Source organism: Eretmochelys imbricata, chromosome 3 (assembly GCF_965152235.1).
Source record: "Eretmochelys imbricata isolate rEreImb1 chromosome 3, rEreImb1.hap1, whole genome shotgun sequence".
Classification (NCBI taxonomy): Eukaryota; Metazoa; Chordata; order Testudines; family Cheloniidae; genus Eretmochelys; species Eretmochelys imbricata.
In genome coordinates, this window is record NC_135574.1 from 157,813,922 (window position 1) to 157,832,769 (window position 18,848).

The 18,848-nt window shown below is 42.2% G+C and overlaps 1 protein-coding gene across 1 annotated transcript; it reads left to right on the forward strand.

Annotated features, from left to right (window-relative positions):
- The first annotated feature begins 2,696 nt into the window (after positions 1–2,696).
- Positions 2,697–16,795, forward strand: SDE2 (spliceosome associated SDE2). Its single transcript, XM_077813677.1, has 7 exons — positions 2,697–2,877; positions 5,164–5,281; positions 7,732–7,843; positions 8,444–8,613; positions 10,450–10,561; positions 12,077–12,425; positions 15,930–16,795. The coding sequence occupies exons 1-7, from the start codon at positions 2,770–2,772 to the stop codon at positions 16,143–16,145; spliced, it is 1,185 nt and encodes a 394-aa protein (XP_077669803.1). The 5' UTR covers positions 2,697–2,769; the 3' UTR covers positions 16,146–16,795.
- Positions 16,796–18,848: the final 2,053 nt, after the last annotated feature.

The following is an 18,848-nucleotide window of genomic DNA, read 5'->3' on the forward strand; positions in this document are numbered from 1 at the left end:
CAGAATACCTTAGGTGGAAAAGAAGCCCATTGGCAGAGCAATGTGTACTGCTGTTTCCTATCCTACAGCTACTTAGACTCAGAGGCTAGTCCCCAGAAATATTAATTTGGAACCTTTTACTACCATTGAATTCACTTTACAAGTACTGTAAAAACAGCTGTTTTTACCATAATTTAGATGGGGGGGAGCTAAATGAAGATTACAAAGCAAGGCACATATCTCAGGTAAATGTTATGATCTGAATAGTGTTATTGCCGTGCAGTCAGTTGAGGCCTCTTCTAATTTATACATATTTAATGTGAATATTATCCAGTTGCATAAAAGAATCATTCCAGTCCACCTCAGGTAAAGACATCATTTACAATGGTTTTTAAAATGCATGTCAGTTACTGAAAAGAATAAAGTATCTCCTTGAAGCCCGCCAGCCATTAATGTGGAGTGTTGTGTCAAATTAATAAAGCAAATAAAGCTACAAATAAAGCCTGACTTCTGGCTCATTCATTAATTCCTGGAGAACCCACTGAAGTTACAATCATAATGAAGTGTGAGACTGGTCCTTTAAACGTCACGGTTGGGACATTCAGAGAATGCTGGAAACGTGGTTTGATACTTTGCCAAGTTATGCTTACAAGGGAACTTCAGTACTCCATTAATCTTTGACTACAGGGAGCTTCCTTGCTAAATTTCTGTTCCATATAGGTTCTTATTGCTCCCATCACCACAGTATCTGAGTGCCTTTCAGTATTGCAGTTCGAACCACTGAGCTACAGCCAGTGTAGCCCCCATCAGTAACAACAACAGTGGGACTACTAGTGTGGACTGGCCACCATTGTATCATGGACTAGCCAGTGACATTTTAACTACCTTATGATCTAGGCCTGCTTTGAGCAGGATTAGATGACAGAGATAAAAATGTCAGCAGCTAGCCTACAGTAGCTCTACTACCATTGCTACCTCCAAAGGAACTGAACTGGTGCTTAAGAAGGAAACCATGTTAAAACCATTTTTAATATTGTTTGTGCAAAAAGGTGTTAAAAGAAGGTAACACTTTCAGTAGTTTCTCTAGCCAGCATACTCCAAACCATTCTACAAATTATGCTCTGGCAGCTTGTCTGATGGGGTTAGGCTTACTACCCCAGGAAGCTACATTTTCATGTTTTCATGGCTAACATGGTTTCACAACTAGCATAAGTTCCTGGACTACACAAAGAATATTGGGATCTGCAATTCTTCACCAATCCAGGGTGTGGACATTTTTGCCACTACCCGCATGGTGGTTAAAAATGCCTTGGTTTTGTTAATTTCATGTGTTCAAAAATTGTGAGTCAAGTGCAAAAAACCCCAGGAGATTTTAAAAAGTAATGATTTGGGCAGTTCTTTTAATTTGCTTTTTGATCGTTGACCCTTTAGGGTTCATGTTTTTAACTGTCTCTTCAACCATCAGGTGTAGTAGAAACTTACTTTTTTAGTAAAAGCTGAGAATCTGACATAATCACAATTCTAGAATCTGAGGCTTCAAGTAAAATACTCAATATTGCAAGACTCATGAAAAAATGAGAGTTGGCAGCAGAGTCCTTTCTTCACTCCAGCCTCCACCGTGACTCCAACAAATGGAGTTACACTGGTGGAGAATTATGTGGCCTAATTTTTCTAATGTGGAAGCATGTGGCCTTCATGCTAGAGGTTGATTTTTTGATTGTGAGCTGTTTAGGGAAGGGATTGTCTCATAAAAAGGTTTGAATAATAACTTACATATTGGGGGTTGCTTCTGCAATATACATAAATAAAAATATCTATCTCCCAAATATCAGGGCCCTAATAAAACTTGCACTGACTTTCATACACATGCATACTGTATAGTCTTTTAAAAAGTGAAGTTTACAGGACCACTGCCTGGAAAATGCACTGTATTCTCTGTTACCTACAGATATCTTTGTTTTTGCCTAAATACTCAGGCCAAAACCTTCAACTGTGTGTGCCCAAACTCAAGTAATTAAGGGGGACATTTTCAAAAACACCTGACTGATCTGGGAGCACAAATCCCATTGGCATTTTTTGCTCCTTAACTCCATAGGGTCTTTTGAAAGTCTTTTCCTAAATCCATATTTAGGTACCTACATCAGTCACTTGGAGTTTTAAGCATGTATTTATGTTGCAAAGTTTTGGTTTGAATGCCTAATTTTAGGATTCAAAGCCTGAAAAAGTTGGCCTAAGCACCTAGCTAGTAAGGCAAGGACACATTGGAGATTACAGATAGTGTGGGGGTTGCACTAAATTTTTGGTGGTGTACTGATCGTTTTGTAGGTACATATCCCGCATGGCTTCAAAAATACACCAGCCGCAAGAAGAAAAAGCTCCCAGTTCACAGGATGGCCTAGGGGGGAAGATCACAGTCCGACTAAGGCGGCTGCCTTGTAGTTATTGCAAAGGCTGCAGACGGAGTAAAGCAGGGACAGCAGCTCCTGGTGCTGCGCCCTTCTCTGCTGCTCTGGCCCAGGACGAGGCGACCGGGAGGGAGGGAGACGGACTGGCAGGCAACCGACCTCTTGTGGTCACCCCGCAGCTCCGCCCCGGCGGCCCCGCCCTTCTTTATCGGTCTTCTCCAGACCTGCCCCTCCCGCTGCGACCCACGGGCGGTGCCCCTGCCAGCCACGTGACGGCTGCCCAGCTTCCGGGTTGGCTTTCTGCGTCATCAGCATGCGCCGTGCCCACTGCCTGCCCTGCGGCGCTTCCTCTCGCGGCTAGGCCGGGGCTGCTGAGCGGGGGAAGATGGCGCTGCTGGTGCGGGACCCGGGCGCTTCTCGAGCGCAGCTCGTGCCGCTGCCCCCCGGGGGCGGCTCGGTGCGGGACTGGCTCCGCATTCGCTGCCGCGCACAGGTAGGAGCGGGAGCGCAGCTGGGGGCGGCCCTGCCCGTATTGGGGGTGCCTCTGCTCTCGGGGGAGGGGAGCCCCCGAGGGAGGGAGGAAGAGGAGGAGGAAGAAGAAGAAGAAGAAGGTGATGTTGATCTGGTCCCTAAGTTTTCACTGTTGTCCTCAGAACCTGGGTGCTGCCCCTGCCTGGTGTCTTGGGCCTGCTCGTGAATCATTCTCTTCGCTACAAAACCTGCCCCTGTGTGTCTGTGTGGACTAAGGTCAGGCTTGACAAAGCTCTGGCTGGGATGGTTTAGTTGGGGATTGGTCCTGCTTTGAGCAGGGGGTTGGACTAGATGACCTCCCAAGGTCCCTTCCAACCCTGATGTTCTATGACTAGGTTCTAGTGTCCCGCTACTGGAGCGTTTGCTTTTACTGGACAAATTAGAAAATCTCTTTACCAGCAAAGATGTGAGCTTGAAGACCTGTCCCTCCCCCTCTAAATCTTCAGTAGTTGAGGCGATCACTGAAATATCAACAGTGCCCATACCTGCAGCTTCTTGAGCAGTTTCAGGATGTCACTGACACTTAAACTATAATAGAGGAGACCCTGGTTTTGGGTCTTGGCAAATAAATGAGATACTGATTCCTTAAAATCTCTAGTAGGATCCTGTTGATTACTATGTTTTTCTTAATATGTATAAAACAATATCTTATTGCAGTGACATTTAGAGGCCCCAGCTGAGATTGATGCCCCTTTGTGCCAGGTATTGTACAAATGCATAATAAGAGCAATCCTCTTTCTCTTAAGAGCATGCAATCTAAATAGCAAGAGAGATGAGGGAAAGATGAGGACCTGAGACACAAGAGATATTATGTGGTGTGCCTATTAGGGGTCTGGAACACATGACTTATGAGGAGAGGCTGAGGGAACTGGGATTGTTTAGTCTGCAGAAGAGAAGAATGAGGGGGGATTTGATAGCTGCTTTCAACTACCTGAGAAGTGGTTCCAGAGAGGATGGTTCTAGACTATTCTCAGTGGTGGAAGAGGACAGGACAAGGAGTAATGGTCTCAAGTTGCAGTGGGGGAGGTTTAGGTTGGATATTAGGAATAACTTTTTCACTAGGAGGGTGGTGAAACACTGGAATGCGTTGCCTAGGGAGGTGGTAGAATCTCCTTCCTTAGAAGTTTTTAAGGTCAGGCTTGACAAAGCCCTGGCTGGGATGATTTAATTGGGGATGGGTCCTGCTTTTGAGCAGGGGGTTGGACTAGATGACCTCCTGAGGTCCCTTCCAACCCTGATTTTCTATGATTCTAAAGTCACACAGGAAATCTGTGGCAGAGTAAGGAACTGAGCCCAGATCTCCTGAGTCCGCATCTGGTGCTGTAAATATAAGAACATTATTTTTCTCAATTACAAATGATGGTCTGCTATAGCCAAAGTCTACCTTTTAAAAAAAATCCAGTTTTGTAACCTCTTCCGCCTTCACAGCCTTAGGGAGAACAGCAAGGCTTGCACTCCCAACATCTGCAGGTGACAGCAGTGAAATATTTCACTCTTTCTGTCCAGCTGCATCAGACATGTTCTGCCCACTTGCCATGCAGGGAGCCAGGAATGTCTGATCTCATCTTCCTACAATTACTGGAGGAGTTGACAACGCACTAGACAAACTTTGACATCCTGGGGTTGTGGGTATCTTCTTTCTTTCCTCTGATTGCCCTAGAGGAGTGGAGGAAGAGGAGGTGCTTATTTTATTTTTTGACTAATACAAAGTTAAGCATCTCCAATAAGTGATATAAAGTGCATTTTAACAGTGGAATCCATTTGTAGGTGAATGTAAACTACTCTGTAAGCACCTTTAACCTTCACTAAAAACTTGAATTGGAAAATATACCTGTCATCAATAAATCATGATAATAATCTTCCCACCAGCAGAGCCCAGTAGCTTAAGAAAAAGGTAACTCCATAATGTATCACATACCTGAGTGTACAATGTTAGACATGGGAGGAGGGGAGGAAAGATTCCTTCCTCACCCCTATTTGCAGGCTGTGTAAATCAGGAATGAGAGACTGTACTTTGATTCCAGCTCATCAAATGAGTTACCCATAACTTGATTTAAAAATGTATTTGTAATTTTTAAGATTATACATATTCAGTGAATGATTGGGGGGGGTCTTAGAAAGCTTCTGCTTTGTTTTTAATTTCTTATTAAAAAGGAGGCAAAAAGCCTATTCTCCTTTTATTGTTTTAAAATGGATTACTCAGACTGATCAAAATCCGTTTTTATAGACTGAATGTTATTGTTTCTAGGGCATTCCTGAGGACAGTTTCTATGTGAAATGTAATGGGCGACTGGTTAATACTGAAGACTTGCTACAGGATGGAGTTGTTTATAGTCTGGAGCCAAGACTTTGTGGTGGAAAAGGAGGTCAGTTGCTGATGCTGCATGGGGGACTGTCAAATTTTTAATGTATTCTAATCTAGGGGTAAAATTTCAAAGGCTCCTAAGGGATTTGAGAAACTAAATTTCAATTAAAATCAACAGGAATTAGGCTCCTCAGTCACTTTGCTGTTTTTGAAAAGTTTACTCTAAACCATGACCTATGGAGGTTCTTAGCTTATTTTATTCTACAATAAACTTGTGAGTCAGAAAAGTTCTTGATAGCCAGAACCCCTTCATTCTAAGATTTTATGGCCATAAAGCTCATCACAGAATCTACCACTTGCCATGCAGTCCTGTGCCATAACTCAAGCTTTCATTTAAAAAAAAAATTCTAACCTTTATGATCATAAAAATGTGAAGTGAGTGTAACTGATGCAGTGTTGGTTTCCTGTGTCTGCAGTGCAGACAATCTGAAATTGTACCTGTGAAACCTAAACTTGGCCATTTAAATGTCAGAATAAACTGTTTCTGCTAAAGCAATTATCAGTGAAAGATTCAGCTATAATGTGTTTATCACAGAAACTCAAATTGCTTCTCAGCCGTTTAAGTTTCAAAAGACCCAGCTGCCTACTGCTCAGATGCCAGAACAACCCATTTCCTGCTCAATAACTGCATTAAATATATTCTGTATCATCAGTACAAAGATATGCACCCCTCTGAAACACTGAAATGTAGGCACATTATAAAACTGAATTTAATAACAAAGTTAAGCAGGTTACTGGACTAATTATATTTTGATATTTGGTAGATAAATGCATTCATTTTAAAATGTTCAGTAAAGTTCCCCATCATTTCCTATCTTCAGGCCACAGAAATCAAGGGGGCTTCCTTTAGAATTCTGGTCCAGCTTGCTACATCTTGTTTATAGAATTAGGCAGAATGAAAGTAAATACTGCTTCTGTGACTTTTTTTAATCCCCCTGAAGACAACTGGCTGCTGGTATCTGTTTATAACTTGCAAACACCCAGTGTCATGCCTGCCAGCTTCTACTCTACTGTGGCAATCCAGCATGCATCATTCTATGATGTCACAGTTGCCATTGGAGTCCTGAAGTCAACTGAATAGTATTTTTCAAAATCGTACCGTTGGCCTTGTCAAGTTCTTCTGTTTGGGTTTTAAAATAAAAATGTGGGGTAAAGCAAGGCACTCTGTCACAAGCCTGAGCCTATACAGGTCTGAGCCTCTGAAGACCTGCTTAATGGTCCCTTTGGGCTCAAAATCAGACCGTCACAGAGAAACTGAAATGTTTATGATAGGACTTGGGAGCGTTGCCATTGACTTCAGTAGGAGCAGAATTGGGCCCAGGTTTAGAAAATAGCTCTCTATACTCTTTAGAATATAAAATCCAGTGAAACCTGTAATAAGCAACTTCCTCACAAGTGTCTGCTTGGAATCAGCTTTGCAAAATTTTATTCACCTATGGCAGTAGTTTGTTTTTAATAAGGGAGTGACTAGGTGACTCTCTTGTTCAATGGGTGGGTGTCTGGCTTGGTAAATTTCCATGACATTTTTTCAAGGCTGCTGTAAGGGTCTTCAAGGATTCTAGTACAGTTTTGTTCAACTTTTAGTTAAAGAATAGTGTAATAAATGGCACTTAGGTAGTACTTTAAAGCTCTGCACTGACATTAATCCTCACTGTTTCTTCACGGTAGTTAGGTAAGTATTATCCGTAACTCATGAGGGGGTGAGATTGAGACAGAAGTTAAGTGAAGTGACAAGAACAAGTCAGTGGCAGAGGTGCAAGTAGAACACTAACATTACTGGGTCTCCACCAGACCACGTTGCCTTATGTGACTACCGCTCTCGGGCAATTAATTTTTGTTGGCACTCTGCAAAATCCAGGCTATAGCCTGCAAAAATCACTTTCCCAGCCCCTGTGCAGGTGTCCTCAATATATGGGAGTCCTGACAATGGTCCCATTGGGAGATCCTGGATAGATGGGAGGGGAGGCTCAAGTGGTCCCAATATGGAAAAGATTGAGAACCACTGTGCTAGAGGACTCCAGTAGCCTGTGGTATCAGGAATACAGATTCAAGGGATATCAGTAGCTCAGGAATTCAGCTGGCATGACTTCAAGAGAGCTAAAATTAAAAGATGGTTTAAGCTTAGTTATACCTTGAATGCCCCTCTTTGACTTGGTGTTTGAGACATTCAGCTCAATAATATAATTTATCACATTGTATCTATTAAATATTTACAGCTCATCTTTGGCCTCAGTTATTCTGAGAGAAAGCAAGTAGCTAAACTTTCAGTATCTCTTTCTTCACCAGTGGTGGGAGTAACAAGATTTTTTTTTCTCTAGTATATTATGTCTCATTACCTTGATCTTTATTACTGGTGTGTGGGGAAGAGGGTGAATAGCTATTTTTAAAAATTGTTATGGTCCTGTAGATCTCCCTCTCGCAGCTTTGTAGCTGATTTCTGGTAACTTTCAGGTTTTGGATCTATGCTCCGAGCACTTGGCGCTCAAATTGAAAAGACAACGAATCGAGAGGCTTGCCGAGATCTTAGTGGAAGGAGACTACGAGACGTTAACCACGAAAAAGCGTGAGGCATTTACTTTATCAGAAATATCATTATAAAATACAATGACCTATCTTTCATTGTTAGAAGAGGTCAAACAAGAGGCTTTTATGGTCAGAATAATGAAACTTTATGGATATTAGAAGGAGCTTTTAGCTCTTTGAAACCCTTAACACAATATGGATAGAAGCTAGCAGGAGTCTACTGTCTGCTTGAAGAGTATACAAATTAAAGGTGACCATACTGCAACCTGTTTGTGAGATGTTTGTCTGTACCTATTGTCAGTGTTTCTCAGGGATAGAATAGTGTTCTCACACAACAGAAAAATTATAGGATCCTCAAAGCACACAACCCTGTAGCTGCAGGCCAGTGATATTCACGCAACTTTGGAGCCCATCATTAATCTGTCTTGCATAAATAAACCTTCCTCCCTCCAGTAGTGAAATTTCCATGTGTTGCTGCAGGGTGCATCTTTTTTTTGTGACTAACTCACTTATTTCCTATCCTCTTCCTTTTTCTGTCCCCATCAGTGGGTGAAAGTATTCAGTAACTGCAGAGCAATAATCATTGTTAGATTAAAATGACTGAATGGTTCCTATTTTTTGGACCCTTTTTTCTCTGCAGAATGGCTGAGTGGGTGAAGCAGCAAGCAGAGCGAGAAGCAGAAAAAGAACAAAGACGCCTAGAAAGGCTGCAGCGTAAACTTGCAGAACCAAAGCACTTTTTCACGAATCCAGACTACCAGCAACAGTGTCACGAGATGGCTGAGCGGCTAGAGGATTCAGTTCTTAAAGGTACTACTGAGTACTTGGAATGACTCCTTAAAATAACTGTTATCAGTCAACATAGGACTGTTTTCAATCATATCTTATTAAAATATGGCTGTTTGAATTAACACTATTTGAGAAATTGTTACTGACCTTAAATATTTCAGGCTACATTCCACTATTTCATCTGGGTGAAATAGACCAAATTTGACTTCTAATTAGGGCTGTCAAGTGATAAAAAATATTAATAGTGCGATTAATCGCACTGTTAAACAATAATAGAATACCATTTATTTAAATATTTTTGGACGTTTTCTACATTTTCAAATATATTGATTTCAGTCACAACACAAAATACAAAGTGTACAGTGCTCACTTTATTTTTTAGTAAAATAATTTACACTAAAAAAACAAAAGGAATAGTATTTTTCAGTTCACCTCATACAAGTACTGTAATGCAGACTCTTTATCATGAAAGTTGAACTTACAAATGTAGAATTATGTACAAAAAAACCTGCATTCAAAAATAAAACAATGTAAAACTTTAGAACCTACAAGTCCAATCAGTCCTACTTCTTGTTCAGCCAGTTGCTCAGATAAACATGTTTGTTTACATTTGCAGAAGGTAATGCTGCCCGCTTCTTGTTTACAATGTCACCTGAAAGTGAGAACAGGTGTGTGTATGGCACTGTTGTAGCCGGCATCACAAGATGTTTACATGCCAGATGTGCTAAAGATTCATATGTCCCTTGTTGCTTCAACCACCATTCCAGGGGACATGCATCCATGCTGATGACTGGTTCTGCTAGATAACAATCCAAAGTAGGGCGGACCAATGCATGTCAATTTTCATAATCTGAATCAGATGCCACCAGCAGAAGGTTGATTTTCTTTTTTGATGGATTGGGTTCTGTAGTTTCCGTATCAGAGTGTTGCTCTTTTAAGACGTCTGAAAGCATGCTCCACACCTCGTCCCTCTCAGATTTTGGAAGGCACTTCAGATTCTTAAATCTTGGGTTGAGTGCTGTAGCTATCTTTAGAAATTTCACATTGGTATCTTCTCTGCATTTTGTCTAATTTGCAGTTAAAGTGTTCTTAAAACTAACATGTGCTGGGTCATCATCTGACACTGCTATAATACAAAATATATGGCAAAATGAGGGTAAAACAGAGCAGGAGACATACAATTCTCCCCCAAGGAGTTCAGTCACAAATTTAATTAATGCATTTTTTTTTAACAAGTGTGATCAGCATGGAAGCATGTCCTCTGGAACGACGGACAAAGCATGAAGAGGCAGATGAATCTTTAGTGAGTCTGGCACATAAATAGCAGTGCCATCAAAAACTCTCTGAAGATGGTGATAGGAACTTAGCAGTAAGAATCATATGTAAACTTTTTTGTAGTAAACAGATCATAGATTAACAACTTTTATGGAGAGTTTAGAAATAGACTATAATAAAATATCTGGATTACACAAGTGTCCTTTGCAGCTACTTTGTGTAGCCATTGATTGTTACCCTGTTGGGAGGTTCAGCAGGGGCACGAGATACCTTTTCACCTCAGAAGTGCTCTCTCCAGTACAGGGTTGACTCTCCTGTGGGGAAGCTTTTGCTGCTGCTGCCCACATTATGCCTGTTCTGAGTTTATGTGGAAGACTTCACTCTCCAGGGCTCTCAGTCCAGCACCTTCCACAAATACTAAAGAAAGACATCTTACGTACTTATGGAAAGTAATTGGAACCATAGAGCATCCTTGTTCTCCTTGATCAGCTACTTGGAGCTTTAAAATCTTCTTATATGGATTTGGTAATCTCATAACAACCTAATATAGAGTAGAATAAATCTTTTAACTTTGCTTTGAAGGAATGCAGGCCTCTTCCAGTAAGATGGTGTCTCCAGAAACCAGTGATTGTCGGAAGCGCCCAAATGAGTCAGAAAAGAGTGGAGCTAAATTTGGGAAAAGGAAATGTTTTTGGTAAGTATTATGGCTTGAACAAGCTTCTTAAAGAATAAGAAAAGCAATAGATAATTACCAAGGGGAAATGATTACTTTTTGTATCACTGGTACAGACTTAAAATACCATTTTAACTAATCACCAGTAAAAGTCAGACAGCTGAAAGTGAGCACTCCCAGGAACAGTGCTACCGCCGTTCTACAGGCACCAAGGAAATCTAATCTGAAGGAGCTTTGACCCCTCTCGTCTTTCCCTCGTACAGTAACTCCTCACTTAAAGTCGTCCCGGTTAATGTTTTTTCATTGTTACGTTGCTGATGTATTAGAGAACATACTAATTTAAAGTTGCGCAATGTTTGCTTGTAACGTTGTTTGGCCGTGGGGGCTTGGAACCAGGGTGGGCCGGCAGCTCCCCTTCACCACCCCCCCAGCATCTCCCACCGGCTGGCGGCCCTGCGGATCAGCAACTCCCCGCTCTCTCCCCGTGCCTCCTGCCTGCAGCAATCAGCTGTCCCAGCATTCAGGGGGGAAGATGTGGTGTGCTGGGGGGGAGGGAGGAGAAGGGAGAGCAGGGGTGGGAAGAGGTGGGGCAGGGGTAGAGTAGGGGTGGGAAGAGGCAGGGTGGGGCTGGGGCCTTGGGGGAAGGGGGTGGAGTGGGGGCAGGCCTGGGGCAGAGCTGGGGGTTGAGCACCCCTGGTACTTTGGAAAGAACAGCAAGAGGAGCAGCTGGACGATTCACCCTCTGACTCCACCTTAACCAAGTTTCATAGTCATCATTGCTGAGTACAGTATTGCATTATTTGTTTAAAATTGTTTAAAACTTATACTGTATATGTATATAATGTCTTTTGTCTGGCGAAAAAATTTCCCTGGAATCTAACCCTTCCCCTGCATTTACATTCATTCTTATGGGGAAATTGGATTTGTTTAACATCGTTTCGCTTAAAATTGCATTTTTCAAGAACATAACTACAACATTAAGTGAGGAGTTACTGCACTGCTTCATGCCCCGGTGCGTCCTGCTGCCCTGCCCTCATCAGTGGTCATTCTGGATAATTAAACTGGGCTCAACCTTTCCTACCTTATGTAACTTGAAGACTTTTTTTTTGACCCCTTTAATCTTCTCTCACTCCAGTTTGTTCATCTTTCATAGAGAAAACAGTGGGAGAATCATAAATTGTTCTGTTCTTTTAACAAAATGAGTTTTTGAATTCCATTGTTTAAAATGATGAACTAGAATGATTAGACATAGTAAAGATGCTCATGTGGCTAAAGGTCTGCCATCTGGCAGTAGTAGATTTGGCTCATTCTTTACTAGGAGTGCTTTAGAAAGTATATCTGGCTCCTGAGTGAGTGCCTGGAGTTATGTACAGTAACAGTGACTTCTACCCTTTTGAGTGCAGGAATTAAATTGGTCTGGAGACAATCCAGTCTAGTCCTCCTTTGCTAGGCTAGTACAGTGAGTTCTTTGGGGCACGTGAAGGAGAATGTAACTCTTTTTAATTAAAATTTTTTAACCAGTGTTGTTTGTAACAGGATGGGAGTGGAAGGACTGGCAGATCCCGAGAGCTCAGATGATGGTGATAGTGAAGATGATTCTCCTAGCACGGCAGAAGGTAGTTGGCAATCAACTGGCAGCCACGTTGAAAAGACTGAACTCACAAGTGAGTGGCCCAGTAGCTCAGAGGATTCCACTGGATGCAGTTCAACCTCCAATCCTACTGAGAAATCACAAGAACAACGAGAAGATCTTGGAAAAGATCTACCAGAGAAGGTAGAAACTCCAGCAGCTGATGAAAAAAATGAAGCAGCTAAGACCCTGAAGGATGGGGAGCAACAGAATGTTTCAGCTACTCAGCAGGAAACAAACCAGTTGCAGAGCACAGTAAGCAGTACTAAATGTGAATGTCTAGAGATGGACTTAATGCTTCTTTTTCCTCTCTGCCCATCATCTGTCTTTGGACCACTTTTTCTATCATCCAGTTAGTGAATGACCTACCTAACTGACATAAAGGGACACGGCCAAAGTAGTTGGGTCTAAAAATTAACTTGCCTTGATGGTTCTCATGATAATTCATATTTCTAAATAATGCTCACTCTGGGCTCTAAATAGTTCCTTATAGCAGCTCAAAACAATTCCCAAGTTACTGCATGAACCACTTTAAAACCAATTGGCTTAGTTATGCTAGATCAGAGGTGGGAAAACTACGGCCCGTGGGCCACATCCGGCCTGTGGGACCCTCCTGCCCAGCCCCTGAGCCTCCGGCCCAGGAGGCCCATCCCCTGCTGTTCCCCCTCCCCCGCAGCCTCAGCTCACTGCGCTGCCGGCGCAATGCTCTGGGCGGCAGGGCATTGAGCTCTTGCCGGGCAGCGCAGCTGCAGAGCCGTGGCCTGACCCGGTGCTCTGAGCTGCGCGGTGGCGAGGCTGGCTCCAGCCGGGCAGCTCGGCTGCCTGTCCTGGTGCTCTGGGCAGCCCGGCTGTAGCGCCGCCAGCCACCGGTGCTCTAGGCAGCTGCGGGGGGTTGGATAGAGGGCAGGGGAGTTTGGGGTGGTGGTGTGGATAGGGGGCAGGGCCGTCAGAGGAATGGGGGCAGTGAGGAAGGGGGGGGTGGATGGGGCGGCAGGGGTCAGCCAGCGGCAGGGGTCCCAGGAGAGCCGTCAGGGGACAGGGGGGTTGGATGGGGCAGGAGTCCCAGGGGGGCCATCAGGGAACAGGGGGCTTGGATCTGATGAATATGGATGTGTATAGTGGACTTTGGTTTGCCTTTTTCTGACTATTCATTCAGTAGAAGTATTCATAAAAACCTGCCAGTGTGCCTGGGCTCCTGCAGGGGATGGTAGCTAGAATGCTCCCTAAGTGGCTATAGTTCCTCAATATCATGTGGTCCATATATCTGTTGGTGAGGTGATGTTAAGTGATCATTATACTAGTGTCTTGAGGCCACTTACTTATCTTCAATACACATCAGTCTTACCCTGAAGCCATCACCTTCACTCAACTGAAAAAATACCACTGGTTAGGACAGGAGGAAGATCAGTGAAAGATACATCCTGCACTATGGACTAAAAGTGGCCATGTACTAGCTCTAATGGAAACTAACTCCAGGGAGAGTCCTCCAGTGACACCTATCACAAAACCCCCATGAGTTCAGCACTGGAACCAAAGCAGTAATGCCTCAGATTGTAACTGGAGTGATAGGTCATGGGGGAATGTTAATCTCTGAGATAGCCAAGTCCTAGCATGTCTAGGGCTCTCCATGTCTAACTGCTCTCAGCTATCTATTCTCTCTCTTTCCTGAAGGGGTTAGGCACCCCTCATGAGTGTCTTTCCTTTTTCCCACAAGTGTAGCCAGAGATCATCCCATTTGTCTGAAAAGTTCTTCCTCTTGGAAAATATAGTCTACTTTGTAGGATGAAAGATTTTTCCAGCTCACTGTATCAAGTTTGGTCACATCACCTTTAAGTGTAGGTTGACCTTAATATTCATCCTTGGAGGTTACCTAAGTTAGAAGTTAGTCACTTGGGGCTTTTGTTTGGAGCAGACAAAAGCCAATTGACTAGTTCATCTATCTCGGTTTTCTCTTATATAAACACTTCAGTGTGGTGTTTGGACAAACCACCTTAGATAACTGAGACTGCAGCTCTCATTCAAGCAACAAGTTTCGGTTCCAGTATGTCTCTTAGACAGTAGCAACTCCTGGGAGCAAGGATGTGATGTGCCATGGTTGAGTTTCCAAACAGTGGTGGAAGAGCAGATTTAAAGAAAACAATTAATCCATTATCTCAACAGTGGAGTAACCTGCTTACTCATATTTCCTTAATAGATGGGCAGTTCAGAGTCTTATGTATCACATCACTGACAAAAATTCAACAAAGTAATTAATATACCTTGTCAGCTACATGAGAGGCCTGGATTAGCTTTCTAGCCAATGAAAACTTGATTTTCAGCCTTTGACTTCTGCAGAGTCTTTCTTAGTCGTAGTAATATGTTTGGACACATTCATTCCAAAGAGCTGAATCTTGACAATTGGCAAGTAAGTGAACAAACAAAATTGAATGAGGGAAAACCCATCACAAAATGTACTTGAGTTTTTAACAGGTGTAGTTCAGTTAACTGAAACTTTGTAGTATATGCTTGAGTGGACAGTAGGAACTATCTTAAACTGGATATTTGCAACACAGCGGTGTTTTATCTTTTCCCTCATTATTTGCAGCTTTCCCGCCTCTTGGAATAGGAAACTTCACAAATGGCATAGTAAATTCTTGTAGGTAGCAAATATTATGATGGTGCCCGCTGCATTTTGTGAAAGTAGTGACGATAGTAATAAGACCTCAGAACAGCTCCATTCGGTGCTAAGACACAGTGAGGGGGTTTTGTTTTTGTTTTTTTTGTATGTGTAGCTTGGCAATGTGTGATACTGTACAGAATCAGACCCTGTTCTTAAGTAAACACTTACTGCTGGTTATTGGGCCAACAAATGAGCTGTCTCATTTCCATCACTGGGACCGTTTATTATTGAGTCCCTTTTGTTAACTCAAGCATGACACTTCATAGATGGCACTGTGCTTGTTAATAAGTGGTGTAAGAGTTGTCCCAAATTCCATATTCGGTTCAGTGGATACTAATAAATTGCATTGATATGACTCTTCCTAGAAGTTGAAGATGCTGATTTTCTTCATTTAAGGCATGGTTGGTGTCAGCTATGCTATGCGTCAAGATAAGATGCACTCCTAGAGCTTTACTCTCCTCTAAACACCTCATAAAAAAGAAAATAGTTTGTCTGCAGTTCTTGTAACTTCAGGGTGGTTGAAATAGAAAAGTAGGCTGTCCCACCCCCTTTCGTGCTACTCATGGTGACTATTTCATCTTGGCTATATTCCAAATGAAGAAGGCTTGTAGCTTTGTGTCCTAGGTAGTGGATGGCCTGTGCAACTGAAGGATAAGGTGTTGAACTGTTAAGTGTTCAAGAATTCTGTGTTCATGCGATTATTTTTCTGTTACTTCCGAAGAACAAGAAGATAACAGGTCACTTGTTTTTATTTCCAGTTTGTTCAGCCCTCTCTTATAAACAGACTGTTAAACCCTGACCACTAATTTGGTCCATGGTATTTTGGCAGGATAACTTTAGAAATATAGTTGTCTGTAGATCACAAAAAGGAGTCTTAGGTTACTGGAATTCAAGTTTAATTGTGAAAATATCCCACTTACTATACATAGATGTTTAACTATATTGTCACACTTTGAAAGTGTTTGGGTAACTTCCAAATAAGCTTGGAGTAGTAGTCTTCTGTAAAATGAATTCTTGTTGGAGACCAAATGAGCATAAGACAAGAAGAACATATTGTTAATCTATTAAAACAATGAATTAATTGCATGTTCTCTCTGCAGGAGCCTACGCGAATAGATTTGCTGGCATTCAACTCTGCTGCCGAGATGGAAGAGCTAGGATTAGAGATGCTGAAGTTCGAACTGATGGCTCTAGGTCTGAAATGTGGAGGCACTTTACAGGAAAGAGCTGCGAGGCTTTTCTCAGTGAGAGGTCTGTCTAAAGACCAGATAGATCCGGCCCTGTTTGCAAAGTCCTCTAAAGGGAAAAAGAAATAAAATATATGCTGCTGTTAATTTCTGTTTATATCTGCACACTTCAGAAAAACAGCTTCTGTTCTGCTGTCACTCTGTGGGTTACGGTACCAACTGATGCTTTTATTAAGACCATTAAAAAATGGAAATCGGAGTATCTACACGCATCAAGTGCAAGTGGCAAGTTACAGAGCAAATTGCATAGTAGTAAGTGCTAAGTATTAAAGGGAGCTGAAAATGTAAACTGCTACATTTAAATCATATAATTAACAGCACACAGTGTCCCAGGAGGGTAGGAGAAACTGATGCTCAGAAGAGAGTGCTTTCCAGAAACGGATGTTCAACGCTGTCAGTGCCCAATTAAGTAAAAGTCAAACTAACTGAGTTAATATAGGTTTACTAATCTGCTTTAATCTCCAGTTAGCCCAGATGGAACATGATTCAGTCTTGACAACTGAAGTCTGTCTTGAGGGAAAGGGAAACCTGTTGTATGGGTGACTTCAGATATGGTTAAATGCACTCTTTGTGAATTGGCTTGATAGTGCTGTCAAGCGTTAGTATAACAGGCTAATACAAGTGAAAACTTCGCTGTTTTGTGTGTGATATGACTTGTTGGTGTAAATATGTTTTCTTTAAATGAAAAGCAGTTTAATAAAGGAATCTTTATATATGAAGCTCTAGAAGAGACTTTGAATGGGGGAAAGGAGAAGACATCACGTATAAATACTTTTGAAGTACGTAATACACATGAAGGAGGCAAATTAATTGGAAGACAACGTGGAGCAATGGCTTGAAGCTTAATGAGAAGTCTTCCTAATAAAAGCAGCAGAGTATGTTCTCCAGGGAGCTGGATGAAGCACTATTATTGTAGGTATTCTAAAGCATGTTTTATACCACAATAGTGGAGATGGCTGTCATGAGTGGTCCTGCAAATTTACAAGGGGCCACCCAAGGGCCACATGCTGCCATGGATTTGTGGGTGCAACTTCAGTAGAGGTTTGTATAAAAAGATAGCAGGATAGATTCCCACAAGTGGTCTTTCTGCCTGTGGCCGCCTATGGAATATGTTCTTTATCATTTTTATTTCACTTCATCTTAAAGAGCAGTAGAAGCAAAGAAAAGATCCTTTTATGCAATGGATTGTCAACCTGTGGAATTGCTGCATGAAATCACTAAGACAGCATGCAGGTGTCTAATACACAACTGGGTAATCTTCACCTCTAGTACTTACACTTTGATCAAAGCTGCTGGTGATCCTACAAGAAATCCACTTACAGCCTGAATATGAAAGTTTTGATCCTCTGCTGGAATACACTTCTTGCATAACTACTTGCCAAGGCTGCTGTAACCTCTTTCCAAGAGTATTGTGTAGGTTACAGTCCAGCGTGGGAGCTCTGTTGCATTGGCTGCCACTTCCTTAATCCAAAATACAGTTGTATTGGCTAGAGGCAATTCGTATAGAAAATAAAATAGAGCTTATTGTAAAGTATCAGCAAGAAACCCTGTCCATGATGGACGCTCGAGTGATGGGCAGACCATACAGATAGAAACTGCTCTTTGAAGATCAGGCTGACCTTCAAAAGTTCAGCATGGGAGAGGTCTCCCAGCTGAGTATGGTCCTGCTATGATGGCAGTTGATTGTCTGAAATATGCTGTGCACGCTTTCCCAGAAGGGTGAATCTTTCTAGCACAGAAGGCAATCTCATTGAGTGCTTCCTGCTCACCCTATTCTTTGCAGAACAGTGGGCTTTTAATTACAGAACATGGGGAAATTGGGTGGATAGTCTAAGATAAAATATAAAATAAGTGACTATTGAATGTAGAGTGAGAGCAGTTGTCATACTACGTTTTGAAACTAGGTACTGCAACTTGGAGGGTAAAAACTTGACCATTTGGGTGTGTGCTGGGTTTTTTTATGCAAACACCATTTGAGTTCTTCACCTAGGGCAGCTCTTGTGTGGCTGTGGCTCTGAGGTGGTATGTGCTAAGCTGGTGTTGGAGGTTTTCACTAGCATCCTGTCCCATCTTTATCCAGTGCAGATGGTTTAGATTTGGAAAGAGCAATGTCTTCTCTCCTGCTTGAGACTATGGGCAGTTTATTTGTACTAGGGTTTGCATCAGAAGAAGGTGTAGTTGGGGATTGCAGTAACAAATATGAAAATAGGTATTAGGCAACCAGTTCACCTTCATTGCATTTAACATAAACAGTTTGTGTATCAGTATTCCATTTCCAGCTCCTGCCCTCTTCACAATATTCAGTCATCAGGAACTGAATCTTCTAGACTAGGAATGACCTTACCTCTTTCCCAGTTAGCCACAGAGTTATACAATGTTCATGCAGCTGCTGTGGAACTAGTTGTAAGCCTGTGTCCTTACGCTCTCCTCACTAACATGGCCTGTGTGCATCCAATGAATGCATCCGATGAAGTGAGCTGTAGCTCACGAAAGCTTATGCTCAAATAAATTGGTTAGTCTCTAAAGTGTCACAAGTACTCCTTTTCTTTTTGCGAATACAGACTAACACGGCTGTTACTCTGAAACATGGCCTATATTGTATTTCTTGCATTTCCCAAAGGTATATGAAAGTCACAGAGTGCTCTTCCCCCCCATGGATTATTGGACAGGCACTGTTGTTTCTTGTAAGGAGTAATATTGCTCTAGTAAGTTTAATTATTTCTCTAGCAGTTAGAGCAGAAGCCTGAGAATTAAACTCTTGGGGGCTTTTCC